Raw genomic sequence first — 17860 nt, forward strand, 5'->3', positions numbered from 1 at the left:
AAGGCTGGAGCATGTGAAGCTCTTAGCTCTGGCAGAAGATAAATAACAGTCATGTTGCATTTTGAGTTTGGGACTTTTCATAGTTTATTTATTTACCTTTTATTTATTTATTTAATTTTAGTTGTTACATTTCTGGAAAAGAAAAAAGTCAAGTCATACATGAGAGAAACTATTAAGTTTGTGGCAAAATATTTTTACTTATATGAAACTGAAGATGCATAATGCAAACCTGACATTTACTTTTAGTTCAGTTTGTGGAAAATGGTTGGCTTGGCTTTCTCTTTAAAACTTAAACAGTTATAAAGCATTACAAACTGGAACAATAGGGCAAACGCACAGCTAGGAATGGGCGACATTTTACCGTTGACGATAAACCGTCAAAAAAATTCCCCGCGGTAAGAATTTGTCATCTCACGGTAAAAACGATAAATTCCTGTTGATGACGTTTTTGTGTAAATCTGATTTATGGTGTTAAATCCACACACAACATACGGGAGGGAGGGAGGGAAGGAAGGAAGGAAGGAAGGAAGGAAGGAAGGAAGGAAGGAAGGAAGGAAGGAAGGAAGGAAGGAAGGAAGGAAGGAAGGAAGGAAGGAAGGAAGGAAGGAAGGAAGGAAGGAAGGAAGGAAGGAAGGAAGGAAGGAAGGAAGGAAGGAAGGAAGGAAGGAAGGAAGGAAGGAAGGAAGGAAGGAAGGAAGGAAGGAAGGAAGGAAGGATATGAGCCAGAAAGAAAGAAAGAAAGATATGAGCCAGAAAGAAAGAAAGATATGAGCCAGAAAGAAAGAAAGATATGAGCCAGAAAGAAAGAAAGATATGAGCCAGAAAGAAAGAAAGAAAGAAAGAAAAACTGTTTTGGGGGCTCCAAAGACTGAATGTGGTGATAGATTTATAGTTACAAAGGTGGAGTTGAATTGGTATTTTTTTATTGTCATTCTTATCGTTAGCGGGATAAATGCCAGAAATTATCGTGATACATTTTTTAGTCCATACCGCCCATCACTACACACAGCATTGTTTTGTATTTTGTGTCTTTCAAATAAAAGACAATTTTGTATCGTATCGTTATCGTGGCCTCAATATCGTGTATCGCACCATATCGTGAGATTAGTGTATCGTTACACCCCTAGTATTGCCTGAAGAAAGCTACAGAGTGCTTACCAGGGGGGAGTAAACGGGCAGCTCTTTGTTGGGGTTCACCAGCAGCAGGATGTGTCCGATGTACGTCTGGAAGGGAAGAGGAGACACGAGTCATTAATGCTGCTGTCCCGCTCCGGCCGCGGCGCCGTTATTCAGCAGGGGTGACGGTTCCTATCGCTCTTCCAGGACGGTAATGTCACCAACACAAAACTATACCGGGGTATGAACTACCAATGTCATGTAAGGTTTTGTATCCGTGTGCTTTCACGAGTGAAGATGTTATATTTGAAGACAGATATCTGGTTAAAATTCTGTTAGCTGCAGCAAAAAAGGCAGTTACTAGGAAGTGGTGCAAAGTGGAACCTCCCACTCTGAGGAACTGGTTGGACATTATACAGGAGATATACAATATGGAGAAACTCACACACATACTGAGATTCCAGCAAGCTCAATTTAACACGAAATGGGACAAATGGACATCATATAAGGCTCACAACAGTGACACCACTAGAGAGTCTGAATGAAACTGGAAAAGCATGGATGATGTATCAGGTAAATGTGTATACCACTGACACTGTCAATGTTCTTTGTGTGTATTCTTGTCTGCAAAAAATCAATAAAATTTGAGTGTAAAAAAAAAAAGAAAAAGAAGCTTCAAGCAACGATGCTTTTTAATTTTTTAGTTTGTCTCTGCGCTGCTGAAAAGTCTGTTGGTAGCTGAGCAGCTATGAAGTGACAGAGCTCCTGGTAGATCTGGTCGTTCCTTATCGCCCATCTAGATCCCTTTTTAATTCTCTCCTCAGCACCAGGTTTATGAACATCTGCACCTCAGAGTTGGATCACCAAACAGACTTTAGCGCTGCCGTTGCTGGTCGAATAAAATGAACAAGAAGCCTTGAGTCGCTCTTTCGCTGATTTCACATCCTGACTCAGACGTCTGACTCCAACCCCCTGACCAATCGGTGGCCTGGAGTGTGATGACGTCAGATACAGCCGACTCAGTCGCTTAAATCCTCGGCAGAGAAGAAACAGAAAAAGTATCTACTTGGCACGTTAGACCCCGAGAGGAGAAGCGCAAAACCGAGGCGAGTCGGGCTGAGTAGATAGATACTAGTGGAAAAGCGGCATTAGAGTCTCAGGAAGGATTCAGCACATCCTCTGCAACCGAGCGTGAGTTAGATAACGGAGGAGAATCCTTCTATCGTGAACACTCCGTAGTACAGGGGTCGGCAACCCAAAATGTTGAAAGAGCCATATTGGACCAAAAACACAAAAAACAAATATGTCTGGAGCTGCAAAAAATGAAAAGTCTTGTATCAGCCTTAGAATGAAGGCAAATGGTGAAAGGCAAAATGTCGAGAAAAAAGTCAAAATTTCGAGAAAAAAGTCGAAATGTCGAGAAAAAAGTCGAAATAGGGCTGTTCAATTTTGCCCAAAAATAAAATCTCGATTTTTTTCTCTCAAAATCCGATTTTCGATTACGATTATTTTGTGAATTGACAAAAGGCAAAGAAATGATTTCAAATATGCTGTTTTTTTATTGAACATTTGCCCCATTGGACTTTAAGTGCAAACTTTGCTCTTATTAAACCAAAAAGGAATGAATAAAGTGCAAAACTCTGTAAAATAAGTTGAAAAAAAGTTTTAAAAAATATAATAAAATATAAAGTTTTATCTCTGAAAAAAAAAATCAAGGAACACGAGCCGGTCTACCCGGTGGCATGTTCCAACGCCCCCTCCTACACTAAAGAGCCTCTCCCATGGGGCACTTGTCGCAGGTATCAAGAGGTATTTCCATCAATCATTAATATGGTAACAATCATTAATATGTGTGCAGACAAGGTAAAAAAAAAAAAGTGAAAAATCGATTTTACGATTTTCACGTTTTAACATCGTTCTAATTACATAATCGCGATTACGATTTAAAATCGATTAATCGAACAGCCCTAAGTCGAAATGTTGACAAAAAAGTCGAAATGTTGAGAAAAAAGCCGAAATGTCGAGAAAAAAGTCAAAATTTCGAGAAAAAAGGCAAAATGGCGAGAAAAAAGTCGAAATGTTGAGATTAAAAAGGAAAGGAAAAAGGAAGAAAAGAGAAAAAAAAGAAAAAAAGAAGAAAAATAGAAAAAAAAGAAGAAAAAGAAGAAAAAAAGAAAAAAAAAGGTCAAACATTTCTGAAAAAGCTCCAGGAGCCACTAGGGCGGCGCTAAAAAGCTGCATGCGGCTCTAGAGCCGCGGGTTGCCGACCCCTGCCCTAATACCTCCACGGTACCTGCTGCGAGCAGAAAGGCCCTGCTTTAACAACCTCTCCTCTCCTCTCGTTTATAACGGAGCCGACCTCTTGTAACCAGCCATTACTCAGGATTACAGTCATCTCCTTCGTCTTCATGCAGCACTGTTGTGATCCGGGCCGCCTCGGCGCCCTGCTGGGCCCAACGCTGCCGCCGGTGGCCCGTCTGGCCGCCAGTAATATCAGGCTGTTACAGCTCCTCGCAGAGAGGACGGGGCATCCGTCGCTTCACATTGATCTGGTTCCAGGCTGAGCTCGATATCCGACGAGGCTCCGGAGGAGTTTCGCAGGAAAGGAGGGAATAAAAATAAAAAAAGACAATTGAAAGGGACGTAAACGGGCCTGTCGAGGGGGAAGTCTTTCACTCCAGAAAAGGTTATGGATTCTTCCCTCCGGTCGATCAGAACTTGATTGATTTTGTAGTTTTCACATGTGTAAACACACACGCGTGTGTGTTTGTGTGTCATTATGAGGACTCAAGCTCAGGCGACACCAATACAGACTTACAGTTTCCTTGTTTTGTATTTACTAAAGAACAAAAATGTTTATGTTTTAGTGCATTAGTTCGGTACCAGCGTCTTTTTAGACACACTTATTCAAACTGGGGAAAGTCATCATTATCAGTTTAAATGCTGAAATGTGTTACAAGTAAATTTATAAAGTTCATCCCAATTAAATCAGCAAGTAAAATGAGGTAACTCATGTCGGCCGGGTGATAAATCATGTTGGATGTACTTCATTTGCTTTTACTCAAATGAAGCAGTTCATTTAAGTTGGGGAGAAATTATCCTTTAAAATTATCCTTTAAAAAAAAAAAAAACGGCATGAGTGGAATGACCTCAAATGAAAAGAAAAGTATCTTTGAGATCTTTGTACATAAGAATAAGTGATTATCATCACTTAACTGATTCACTGTGTTTTGATCATGTGATATCATGATATTAAAATACATATTGATATTCTAATATTACAATATCATGATATTATAATGTTATGATATTGTGATATCACCATCATATCAACCTTCAACTACAGAAAAAATAACCAATTTGGCAGAAATAATCAAATCTACCACAGATTTCAGGGCAGCATCTCGCTGCAGCGCCTGTAACTGTGTGTGTGATGTTTACACTTCGGCTTACTGGATGCACAAACTCTCACGGGTAGAACTAGGACGTGATCCAATCACAGCACACTGAAACCCCCAGACCGTAAACAACCCCCCACCACACACACAAACATCACAGTGATGCCCAGTGATCAGTGATGTGCTCCGTGTTGTGTTTGGTTCATGGCCAGAGTTGCAGCGTGGTCTTACGTAGATTTGGTCGTTGCCGAAGCGTTTCTGCATCTCGTAGAGCAGGCTGCTGTCGGTCAGCTCGCTGAGGGACGCCAGGTCGTCGTTGGGCGCCGGAGGCATCAGCTTGACCTGAGGAAAACACACCGCACCCAAGTTCAGCTCTCCAAGTGGGCCACACTGGACCAGTTACGACCCGTACTGGAGTTGAGGGAGGATGGCATCCCCCCTGAAATAAAAACGGTCCAAATCATCCCCCCTTTAAAACTGCCATCCCTCCTTTCCATTCCTTATGTCATTTCATCAATGAATGTGGTTTTACTGCTATTTCAACATTTAGAGTCATCACCAGAAAAATAACACAAAAAAAATAACTTATTTGACAATTTTCACCTGTTTCAAGTACATTTTCACTTGAAATAAGTAGGAAAATCAGCCGGTGGGACAAGATTTATCTTCTCATTACAAGCAAAAAAATCTTGTTCCACTGGCAGATTTTTCTACTTATTTTAAGTGAAAATCTACTTGAAACAGGTGAAAATTGTTGTTTTTTCCAGTGATGAGTCTTGTTTTAAGTGTAATGAGATTTTTTTTTACTAAAAATTAGACATTTTAACTAGAAATAAGACAAATATTCTTGTTAGGATTTTGAGTTTTTGCAGTGATCCATTTTACGTATCCTGTGAAGGACAGAGTCATATTGATAAGTTCAGAAAACTGTTTTTAATTGTTGTGTTTTGATGTATTTGATGTAAGCCCAGTGGATATTTAAAGCTTACAGAAGGCTGCATTTAACTGCTGCTATGTCATTCCTGCAGTATTTCTGCAGGTGTTTTGGACAGTGCTATTATTTGTAATATATTATATTATTTGTAATCAGCATAAATTATCTGTCCCCATATGATAAAATCCACCATCCCCCCTGATTCTTTTTTTACAACTCGAGTACTGGTTACGACCCAGCGATACCTGCAGATATCACAGCATTTCTGCTCCAGCTGGTGTTTAAAATACCGGGATCGTTTGAATAAACAAACATTTTCAATAAATCGACAATGAGGTAATCCCTTTTCTTTTTTTACAACTGGACAGTAACTTGAAAGAGTCCTAAGCAGTTTCTGGACCCAACAGCACCTGCTCCAGCTTGCTGGGTCCGGAGCTGAAGGGGGCGTCCAGGCCGTTGTCCTGCGACGGCTGTCGGCTCATGGCGCCGCCGGCTTCCCTGAACATGACGCACCTCTCCAGCAGACAGTCCCGCCTGGAGATGGAGAGTCCCCGGGGGTCCCTGGAGCATGAACGCACAAGCAAGGAGAGGACAGGAAACAGTGAAAGGAATATCATTTACAACGTGAGTGTGAGACGCCCAGTGTTGGGGTAGTTACTCAAAAAAAGTAATCCATTACATATTACTAGTTACTTTTAAAAAAAGTAATCCCTTACCCTACTTAGTTACTGGTTGCTGAAAAAATTAGAATATTCTGGGAATCTTAATCTTAAAATGTAAGCCATAATCAGCTATATTCAAATAATAAAAGGCTTGCAATATTTCAGTTGATTTGTAATGAATCCAGAATGTATGACATTTTTGTTTTTTTTAATTGCATAAGAGAAAATAAAGAACTTTATCACAATATTCAAATTTTCTGAGACAGTCCTGTAGTTGGAACCATATTACTGCAGTGCCCAGATCAGCACCAGAAATCCCGTAAAATCCCGTCAAATCCCGTAAAATCACGTTAAAGGCTGATTTATGGTTCTGCGTTACACCAACGCAGAACTTACGGCGTAGGGTACGCGGCGACGCGCACTGTACGGTGTGCGTCGCCGCGTACCCTACGCCGTAGGCTCTGCTTCGATTTAACGCGGAACCATAAATCAGCCTTAAGTCAGACAAGTGTTGTGCAACGCGTGAAGACGCATGAAAGGCAAGTTTGATTTTCTTTTCGGTTCTCCCGTTCTACATGTAGCTGAAAAGCTTAAAGTAACTAAAGTAACATATTTTTTCTTGTCTTAGAGTAACTATAACGGGATTACCCAAATTACAACTGTAACGCGTTACATTACTGCGTTACTGGCGAATGCAATCTCGTTACAGTAACACGTTACACCCAACACTGGACGCCATGCGTGCTCATGGAACCCACCAGTTCTTGAGGGGGACGCTGAGGTCGTGAGAGCCGCCGTCGTAGCGCCGGTCGGTGGAAGGCGGCGGAGCGGAGGGATCCTTCACCCTCTGGAGCCAACTCTCCTCGGCACTGAGCAGCATTTCTGCTATGAGTTCTGACACGGCCACGTCTGACGACACAAGAGAGGTCTGGATCAGCAGAGGGATTCGCTGTAAAACCTGACACCAGTTTAACCCTTTATGACTTACCATAGAACAAGTCCGCCTAAGCATATTTTTACATTTTTGCATGCTATACTGCCATTTTATGGAGTATTTTTATTTGCTATGCATCAATACAATTTTTTTTAATCTTTATTTCAGCTTGTACACACTGTTTTACAAAACAAGATGAAAAGGTATAGAGATAGAACTACACATTTTTAGGTTGTTATTACAACTATTCCAAATTTCTCTAGCCTTAACTGATGTACATCTCTTTTTAATATTGGTTCTTGCTGTCGTCGTCTCAAACATGAGTTTCCCCCTCAGGTCATAGCGGGTTTCTTTTATCTGGAACAGGTCCTGAATGCAGTTTGGTAGCAGTTTCTGCTGGGCTTTAAAGGCAATTAAAACAGTTTTGTGCTCTACTATATCATGGAATTTTAGAGAATTATATTTAATAAAGAGATTATTTGTTGGTTTATAATAGTCAGATCTATTAATTATCCTTAACGCTCTTTTCTGTAACAGGAAAATAGGGTTTGTATTTGTTTTATAGGTGTTACCCCATATCTCCACAAAATAAGTCATGTATGGAACTATGAGTGAGTTATACATCAAAAACTGTGCTCTTTGACAGAAAAAATAATTTGTTTTATTTGATATTGCTAGGGTTTTAGACATTTTTGTCCACCCAACCCAACCCAACCCATATAATACAATTTTTAATCTGTATGTTACAAGTCCATACTAACTAAATACATTGCTAAAAAGTGCAAATAACTACCAAAAAAATGTAAATCGTTTTTTAATTTTACACATATTTTGTCTAAATACAGAAATCCCACAGCTAGATCCCCCAAAATTGTCAATGGAAAAAAGTAACACAGAAACCTTTCAAACCATAGGAAATGTATTTGGAATTAATTCATACTTTAGTTTTTGAGATATATCATTTTATATATCGCGTTTAGATAATGCGTCTTCATCCGGCGCTGAAATCAGCTCCAACGTGATTATGTATGTGTCAACGTTAGTCAATGTAAGACGTGCTGTGAACGCGTACCGGATCTATAAATAACCCGCAATGTCAAGTATGAAAATTTCCGTGTGCGCAATTTCACTGGATTATTATGAGATTTTTCCAAACGATTTAATGGATTAAAACTCTGGGACACTAAATGCAAGATATGTAATGGAAACTCTTCCTGTTTAACATGCAAAAAGAATTATTGCTCTGTTTTATTTGGTTGTAATTGTATACACATTTTGTAAATCAATATGCAAACGGGAGCGCCGGCGCTCCAGTCGATCATAAAGGGTTAACAGATCCTCAAAACCCCAAAGTCTGACGTTCACGACGGATTTCGTCTCCATTCTGCACCACTTCAACGCTCATCTCTTCAGTGTAAAACAGAGGATCCTCCTCTCCACGTGGATGTACCACAACAGATGAAAGGGGGGAGGGAACCCCCTCCATCTGTAATGAGGTCTAAGAGGACCCCAGGGAGGGGAAGGGCTTCATCCTGTCTTTTATTTTTACGTGACAGACAGCGCCCTTGACACCCATCCCTTGCTGTCCATCCTTCATCATCTGCCTGTTAAAAAGGAGGGGGGTCGTCATGGTCTCCGGGGGGGGCTTGTCTCACTTCGCTGAGACCACATGCAGAAGGAGCTATTGATTAGGACCAAACTGAGTGGGTCCGATTAAATCTTGAGGGTGAATGGCATTTTATCCCCCGACTGGGACGTTAGATAGTAACCCCGAAGATCCAGTAAACGATGCTTCTGACCATCACACTTTATCTCAACTAGGAATGGGTGATATTTTACCGTTCACGATAAACCGTCAAAAATAATTCCCCACGGTAAGAATTTGTCATCTCGCGGAAAAAACGATATTATACTATAAATTAAACTGATTTATAGTTCTGTGTTAAATCCACGCACAACATACGTGTGAGGGAGGGAAGGAAGGAAGGAAGGAAGGAAGGAAGGAAGGAAGGAAGGAAGGAAGGAAGGAAGGAAGGAAGGAAGGAAGGAAGGAAGGAAGGAAGGAAGGAAATGAGCGAGAAAGAAAGAAAGAAAGAAAGAAAGAAAGAAAGAAAGAAAGAAAGAAAGAAAGAAAGAAAGAAAGAAAGAAAGAAAGAAAGAAATTAGCATAAAAGGAAAGAAAGAAAGAAAGAAAGAAAGATATGAGCCTAAAAGAAAGAAAGAAATATATGAGCAAGAAAGAAAGAAAGAAAGAAAGAAAGAAAGAAAGAAAGAAAGAAAGAAAGAAAGAAAGAAAGAAAGAAAGAAAGAAAGATTTCCGCTGATGACGTTTTTGTATTGGTATTTTTTTTATCGTTATCGGGATAAATGCTACATTTTTTAGTCCATACCGCCCATCCCTAATCTCAACCCACACGTTTAAGCAAATTATACATAAAGACCTCAAAATGATATCTAAAATTCTGGAAAAGGTAGCTTTAAGTCGGGAATGTGACCAGCTGTATGAGTTTTCCAGTCAGGTCTCAGAATGATCACACTATAGCAACTGGGCTGGACCCACTAACAACCCCCTTCGTGGTGCCGTAGACAGCATGGTGCTACAAAGGTTAGAGCCCGTTATCGGGTTAAAGGGACAGCACCAAGCTGGATTAAATCATACATGATATGTTTCAGCTATGGCGTCCAACAGGGTTCAGTACTCGGGCTCAGTATCGTTCACAGCCACGGCAGACGGGGTGTATTATGATTAGGCCTGTGCTGAAAAAATCGATTTTCCGATTCTAAATCGATTCTCATATTAATTCCTAAAAATCGATTCTTATGTCTAAAGATCGATTTTTTTTTGATTTTTTTTTTTCATCATTTTCGCCAGGTGAACTTTAATCCCAGTAGTCGGACACACAGTTTGTCATGACACTTCTGAAAAATGTGTGCGTGGTGACAGAATAAATTAGATAAGCTAAAATGATTTGTTTACTGCATGAACTGTTGCAATTTCTTTCTTTTTTGCACTTTAAATGGATATTGAAAGGCCTGTTTGAGTTATTTATTTCTTAGTTATTTCACAATAATTATTGTGAAATTATTATTTCACTAGTTATTTTACAGTCATATAATTCAGGCAACAGCTCAAAAAAAATTTAAAATAACACTAAGCCAAATCAATATCGAATCAGATCGAATCATGATAATCGATTCTGAATATTAAGAATCGGAATCGAATCGATTCTTGACATTTGAATCGATACCCAGCCTTAATCATGATACATATATATAAATTAAACTGAATTGATGTGAGGAGCATTTCAAAAACTACACTTTTAAGCTAATTTCAATCCTCAAAACATTTGTGTGGCTTTTATTTTGAAACTGTATGATTATATTCTTGCTTGCATGAGTGTTATTGCAAATTTGTCACTCATGTCATAATAATAATTACAAAAATGTCTTATTTGCAGACTATTTCCTGGTTTCTGGAAGTTCCTGCAGCTGAACTACGGATGACGTTCCCTTTGGACACGTGAGCAAACTTCTGCATTAAGAGGCGAACGCAGCCCCAGAGCGCCTGCCACACCTTGTATCCACGGAAACGCGTCCTGGCTTTTGAAAGGGCTCCATAATCGTAACTACACATCAAGAGTGGGCATCACTTTCTGATGGTAGATGGATCAATTTGCAGCTCATTATTTATTCATGTCCTTCCTGAAGTCTGGAGGCTTCCAATCAAAACAGGAACAGATGTCGGATGTCTGGGAAAACATGTTTAGTACAAAACTGTTATTACTTTTGGTTTTATGTCCGTTAGAGAAGCAATCCACAGTCTTCATGACGACTGGAACAACCTTATTTAAATCAGTGCAGATGCAGAGTTTTGTCAAAATGATAATAATGATAACAGGCAGCACATATGAGTGATGCTTTACTTTATCACGGGGATGTTCAAGTTCACCTATATGGGCTCAGCTCAAGGAAAGTCTTTTTTCTTCCTTTAATATGTTGCTTCATTACCTCCCGCTTGATAAAACACGCCTGTCTTTTCCAGCTGCAGTGGTTCTGGTGTGTGTTCATGCGTGTGCAGGTTTGTGTGTTGGTGAATGCGTTACCAGATGGTTTGTCCTGGTTGCAGTTCAGCAAAGTGGGGTTGGCTCCGTGCCTCGTGAGCTGGCCGACAACGCTGGTCTGGAAGAGACGAGAGAAAACATTTCCCTTTGAAAATCCCAGAAAACAACCAGACCCATTTCGCAGCGGTCCCGCCGCTTTAAGGGGTCGTTACCTTCGTCGAAGGTAGCGGTCTCCGGCGGGAAGCTCGGCCGAGCGTGAGGCAGGAGACGTGAGGAATGTGTCACACACGACGGGTAAAGTGGGGTCTGTGACTGAGGAGATCTTTAGTAATGAGCCCGTCTTCCATCACCCGTCACAGCGGGACGCCGTGTCGCTGTCAGGCTTCATTTAACCGCACGCCCAAGCGTGAGGGCTGTCAGCTCCTTCCCTTACTCCTCTGTGAGGGCTGCTCTTTTACCTGCTCCGGGTCCATGACCTTGTATCTTTGTCTCTTCCCCCTCTCGATATTCTAGGGCAGGGGTCGGCAACCCGCGGCTCTAGAGCCGCATGCGGCTCTTTAGCGCCGCCCTAGTGGCTCCTTGGAGCTTCTTCAGGAGCTTATCACGATTTTACTTCAACATTAATCTTGACGTTTCGACTTTTTTATCAAGATTTTACTTCAACATTAATCTTGACATTTCGACTTTTCTCGAAATATTGACTTTTTTCTCGACATTTCGACTTTTTTCTCAACATTTCGACTTTTTTCTCAACATTTCAACTTTTTTCTCGAGATTATACTTCAACATTAATCTTGACATTTCGACTTTTATTCGAAATTTTGACTTTTTTCTCGACATTTCGACTTTTTTATCAAGATTTTACTTCAACATTAATCTTGACATTTTGAGTTTTTTCTCGAAATTTTGACTTTTTTCTCGACATTTCGACTTTTTTATCAAGATTTTACTTCAACATTAATCTTGACATTACGACTTTTTTATCAAGATTTTACTTCAACATTAATCTTGACATTTTGAGTTTTTTCTCGAAATCTTGACTTTTTTCTCAACATTTCGACTTTTTTTCAACATTTCAACTTTTTTCCTGAGATTGTACTTCAACATTAATCTCGACATTTCGACTTTTTTCTCGAAATTTTGACTTTTTTCTCGACATTTCGACTTTTTTATCAAGATTTTACTTCAACATCAATCTCGACCTTTCGACTTTTTTCTCGACATTTCGACTTTTTTCTCAAAGTGCATAATGAAAAAAAAAAATCTTCCCCCAGTTCTAACTAATATAGAAACATGCAGCATGTGTTGCGTTCATTCTAAGGCTTATACAAGACTTTTCATTTTTTGCAGCTCCAGACATAATTGTTTTTTGTGTTTTTGGTCCAATATGTCTCTTTCCACATTTTGGGTTGCCGACCCCTGCTCTAGGGGCCCCGCTTTTTGTCTCTGATACCCGTTTTACCACCAAACCGGTTCCAGTGCTGGTTCTGGTTCACAACTCGTTCAACTTGAGAACCAGCTGAGAACCGGTTTGCTTTTCCATAGCTCAGGGTTCTAAGAAGAGCCACGTCATTACGTCACTGCAAATGTCAGTTACGTTGCTGCGTTTGCTTTGGCACAAACAACAATGTATTTGCTCTACTAGGACTTGGTCCTCGTAGCACCTCCATGGACCACATCTCGAAAAGACAGGTTGTCTCCTCCTCAGACCACTGCTGCTTTGCTGTATCCAGATTCATTCTTATTTGAAAATGTCTCTGTCTCGCAGTCTTGCAATAGAGGGTATGCATTGACGTCACTTTCCAACTGGACCACGCCCCCTTACTCGCACTGAGTGGCAAAACATCAGCAAAAATGGCTGCAACTAGTAGGGGAAATGACGGAATAACAGCCGATTATCGGCTTAAATTAAAGGCAGTTGGACTTGACAGTGAACGTACAGTTACCCCAAGAACCAGTGGTCCATGGACATTAATATTTGGCCACGAATCGAGTTTCCTGATATTTATATGTACTTAATTTTCTACGCCGGAGAAATACACGAAGCAAAGCTTGAAGGCATACAAAAGTCTTGACGCTTGGTCCGACTTCAAGGCAGGATTTGATGGTGAAATTAAAGTGATGAGGATACCGAACTTTATGATTTAACCGTTTAACGTTAGCTACCCAGAAATCCAACATTACCTGATACAAAATGGGAACCGCAAATCCACGTTTCGGTGCCTGGAATCCAGTTGTTTCTGTGAATTGCAGCGATCCATTTGTCTCTCTTAAGCTTATTTTTTGGCAGTCTGTAAAACGATAACTCCGATTTCTACAGTACAGTCGATCCCACAACAGCTCTTTCCCATTTTAGATGTTTTCCAGTTGCTCAAACTGAAAGTTTACGCTGCCACTCAGTCTTTCTGCCACTCAGTCTTTCTGCCACTCAGTCTTTCTGCCACTCAGTGGGCTTAACCCGCTGTGAAGTCGCATCCGTGACGTCATGCGTATTCCCTCTATTGCTGTTGGCCTTAATAACTCCACCTCCTCCACTTACATAAGCGGTTCTTTCCTCTAGCCCAGCAAAGAGTTGGTTCTACCTTGGAACTGGTTTTTCTGGCCCGGAGCCAGTTCTTTGTCAGTGGAAACAGAAAGCTCGGTTCCAAACTCAGCACTGGCCCAGAACCAGAACCAGAACCAGCCCTGGAACCGGTTTGGTGGAACGGGTATGACAGCCATCGACAGCATCAACGCTAGAAAATTAAATCTACTGCAGGTGAGCAGCTGATACTGAACCGTGCAAACGTTCGGTTCGGTTACGGCTGAGACAGGTAACGAGGCCAATCAGCGCCGCTGGCGACACGCCAGAGGAACCGTGGGAGCCGGGTCCTTCAGCTAATTTGTGATGTAGGTCAGTAAAAACTCAAGTTTTTCAAGTGCCAATTTTCCTTTTAATGTTTAACGGGATGTGAATCTTATCATTAACTTTAAGGTTAAACCTATTAACAGTTTAATTACCACAGCATTAAATTAAAAAGCTAAATACTTCATAAATGTCTCACATTTTAGGCTGAATATCCAGCATAGAACTATTTTAAAACCTTAACCTCCAGAGAAAGTCACTTTGCAAAAGCCCTGACTCACAACAGACGAGCCGAGAGTCCGTCTTATCGCGATGCCTCGAGGGGGGGCGGGTTAATTAGCTGCAGCAGGAAGGTCACACGTCTTCTTAGAGGGTCACGGTAGGACGGTGCCGCCCTGCAGAACGGCTCGCTGGGTTTGATGTACCAGCCGGTCCCCAGCAAGCACCTCCTTCCAGTGTTCAGCAGTGAGACAGGAAGGGCGATCGATGGGGTTGCATACGTGCCCACATCTATAACAAAGGCCTGTGTTTGTTAGCTGTCGCTTCAAGTTTGGCAAAAAAAAAAAAAAAACAACGAGAGGGTGACAGGAAGCAGAAGTTCAGGTGGTTCTGGGACCCGTTTGTATGCAGGAGGCGGCGCGGCGGCGCCAGTGAAGATCAGACGGCTGAGGTGATTTAGCGTTGCTGGGAACCTAAGCTGATCGATTCCTCGGTCCTCCAGACTGCTGCTCTGAAGTCTCTCACACACTTACACACACACTAACACATCACACACTAACACATCACAGACTAAACTAGGCCTGTGTTGAAAAAAATCGATTTTCCGATTCTAAATCGATTCTCATATCAATTCCTAAGAATCGATTCGTATGTCTAAAGATCTTTTTTTTTCATCATTACATTACAACTTTTGGTATTTTTTTGTTCATGCCCAAAAAAGGAATGTTTTGTTGGACACGAGAATAAATGGTGCCATGTTTTTGTCTTTTAGATATGTTTAAAAGTATGAAAACATGAAAGTTTTCGGTTATAATTGCATAAATTGTCTATATTTCATTACTTTATATACTGTCTTGGGGTTACATTTGCATAAAATGCTAAAAACCAAATTCTCAAAAATTAAAAACCGAAATAGTACCGGTAAATGGAAAAAATTTAGACGGAATGTGGGAAAAAATTAAACTGATTTCATACATCCGTCTGTTTGCTGCCCTGGATCTGTTTGATAATTCTGACCCACACGATGTTTCTGAAAGCAGTTCTATCAGCATTCTGGGAGCTGATTGGTCCTTACAGCATCATTAGCTGCAATACTTGCTGTTGAATCTCAATATAATACTAGTAGTAATATGTTTCATAACTACACAGTCATATAATTCATGCAACAGCTCAAAAAACAGTTTTAATAACACTAATACAAATCAATATCGGAATCGAATCAAATCTTGATAATCGATTCTGAATCTTAAGAATCGGAATCGAATCGATTCTTGACATTTTAATTGATCCCCAGCCCTGCACTAAACACATCACACACTAACACACATACTAATGGCACTTTTCCACTAGTAGTTGCGCGGTTCGCCTCGACTCGGTTTTGCGCTTTTCCACTAGGGGTCTAACGCGCCGAGTAGATACTGTTTCTGTAACTACTCTGCCGAGGATTTAAGCGGGCTGAGTCGTATCTGACGTCATCACGTTTAGATCACACAATCAAATACTTCACAACAGCTTCGCTCCAACCTCCTTATGGAAAAGAAGGCCGAGTTGAGTCGAGCCGAGTAGGTACTAGTGGAAAAGTACCATAACACACACCAGCAGTGTGCACAAGTAGGCCGCCGCCGTAGTTGTACACAGGAAGAAGGAAACAATCACGCTTCAGGACAAACAAACCAAAAGAAAAGCAGAGCCGCTACTTTCAACACCAGATTAATAAATGTGATCATCAGCAGCCCGGAGGGATAATCGTTAATTATCCTGTTGGGACAGCCGGATCAGAACGTGATCAGTGTTCTGGGTTCATGTCGGGAACCACACTCTTTTATTCCCATCCTGCTCCAACAGCTCGTCCACAAATCAATCTGCTCTCCTCTAACGGAAACCGCCGATCTGCTAATCTCAAAATGATGCCACTCATGGATCTTCTGTACACGGGGAGCTTGGTTTTGATCAATCGGACCATAAAGACCGGTTTATCAGATAACTGGAGGCAAGTTCTTCTGCTTTGAGGAACAACCCATCAATAGTTTCCTTATTATTTCATTAATAGCAGCAATCTGGATCAATAAAGTTGGACTGGTTCAGATCGGGGGTGTGCTCCATCTGTCTCCATCTGCAACTACTACTCTTATATAGTTATTCAAGTATATTGTTATATCATTGCTGTCTATTATATATATATATATATATATATATATATATATATATATATATATATATATATATATATATATATATATATATATATATATGTGTGTGTCTATTATATTGTAGTATGATAGTAAAGTAATGATAATGTAATAATATACATTATAATTACTTCTATTATTACATACATACATAGTAGCACAACTAAATGCAACTAAAATAAATGTTTTCTATTGTTTGCTTTGATTTGTTTTGTTTTTGACTATATTTATATATACATATAATTGAGTATTACAGGACTGTCTCAGAAAATTAGAATATTGTGATAAAGTTCTTTATTTTCTGTAATACAATTAAAAAAAACAAAAATGTCATACATTCTGGATTCATTACAAATTAACTGTGTAAATATTGCAAGCCTTTTATTATTTTAATATTGCTGATTATGGCTTACAGTTTAAGATTAAGATTCCCAGAATATTCTAATTTTCTGAGATAGGATATTTGAGTTTTCCTAAGCTGTAAGTCATGGTCAGCAAGACTCAGCAATATTAAAATAATAAAAGGTTTGCAATATTGCAGTTGATTTGTAATGAATCCAGAATGTATGACATTTTAGTTTTTTTTTTAATTGCATTACAGAAAATCACAATATTCAAATTTTCTGAAACAGTCCTGTATATCACTATATTGAATAGTTATTAAAGTAGGGGTGTTTGGTTATTTGTGTTTTATAAGTAAGTTTGTTGAAACTTGTTAAATGTAAGGGGTAGGACTCGATAAGTGTTTACTTCAATCCTACTCCGTTTCCAACATGTTGGTGTATTCTTTTTTTTAACATACATGTTCGAAATCAAATCAAATCGTAATCAACTATCGATAACCGTTTATTCCCATTGTGGGTGAGAGATGTCAGCTGGAGCAGGTTCAAACGTACCTGTCCGTATCTAGCGGCCAGGTGAAGGGGGGTCCAGAAGGTGTTGTCGGGTGGGTGGGGGTCGGCGCCGGCCTCCAGCAGCAGGGACACCACCTCTCGGTAACCGCCGGCGGATGCCATGTGGAGCTTCGGGGAGGAGAGAATACCTGGTGAATACGGAGTTGAAGGGAGTGGGCGACCGAGGCACAGGTGACCTCACTGACCAGAGTAACGCCGTCCTCGTTGGCCTGGTCCAGGCTCGCCCCCGCCGACACCAGCCGCCGAACCTCCGACAGCATGGTGCCGGGTCTCTGCATCCTCATGGCGTTCAGAGACGACACGTCGACACCTAAAACACATCACACACCTTCAGCTGTCGGGATCAGACCCGTGAGCAGGCTGAAACCCGGCACGGGTTGCTTTAACGGCGTCGATTGATCACTAATTGTAAATCAGATGAGCCGCTGGACGTTGATGAACGGTACTCTTTTTGTTAGGCACCTTTCATGGCACTCAAGGTCGCCATACAACAATCAGAATACCAAAACACAATTTAAACAATAGAGAACAGCAAAGTATTGCAGCAGAACACAAAAGACCACGTAAGTTGTAAGTGTACTTAGTTGA

At 40.6% G+C, this 17860-nt stretch overlaps 1 protein-coding gene across 1 annotated transcript in view; it reads right to left on the reverse strand.

The window, feature by feature from the left end:
* The window catches only part of myo16 (myosin XVI), a 148174-nt gene that overhangs the window by 84116 nt on the left and 46198 nt on the right, over positions 1 to 17860 (reverse strand). Inside the window, exons 6-12 of the mRNA XM_061723355.1 lie at positions 17458 to 17582; positions 17255 to 17380; positions 11148 to 11223; positions 6869 to 7019; positions 5859 to 6009; positions 4746 to 4856; positions 1159 to 1224 (exon numbers count right to left, since the gene is read on the reverse strand). Coding sequence (XP_061579339.1) covers positions 1159 to 1224; positions 4746 to 4856; positions 5859 to 6009; positions 6869 to 7019; positions 11148 to 11223; positions 17255 to 17380; positions 17458 to 17582 — 806 coding nt within the window. The remainder of the gene's footprint in view (positions 1 to 1158; positions 1225 to 4745; positions 4857 to 5858; positions 6010 to 6868; positions 7020 to 11147; positions 11224 to 17254; positions 17381 to 17457; positions 17583 to 17860) is intronic.

Source organism: Cololabis saira, chromosome 6 (assembly GCF_033807715.1).
Source record: "Cololabis saira isolate AMF1-May2022 chromosome 6, fColSai1.1, whole genome shotgun sequence".
Taxonomy (NCBI): Eukaryota; Metazoa; Chordata; class Actinopteri; order Beloniformes; family Belonidae; genus Cololabis; species Cololabis saira.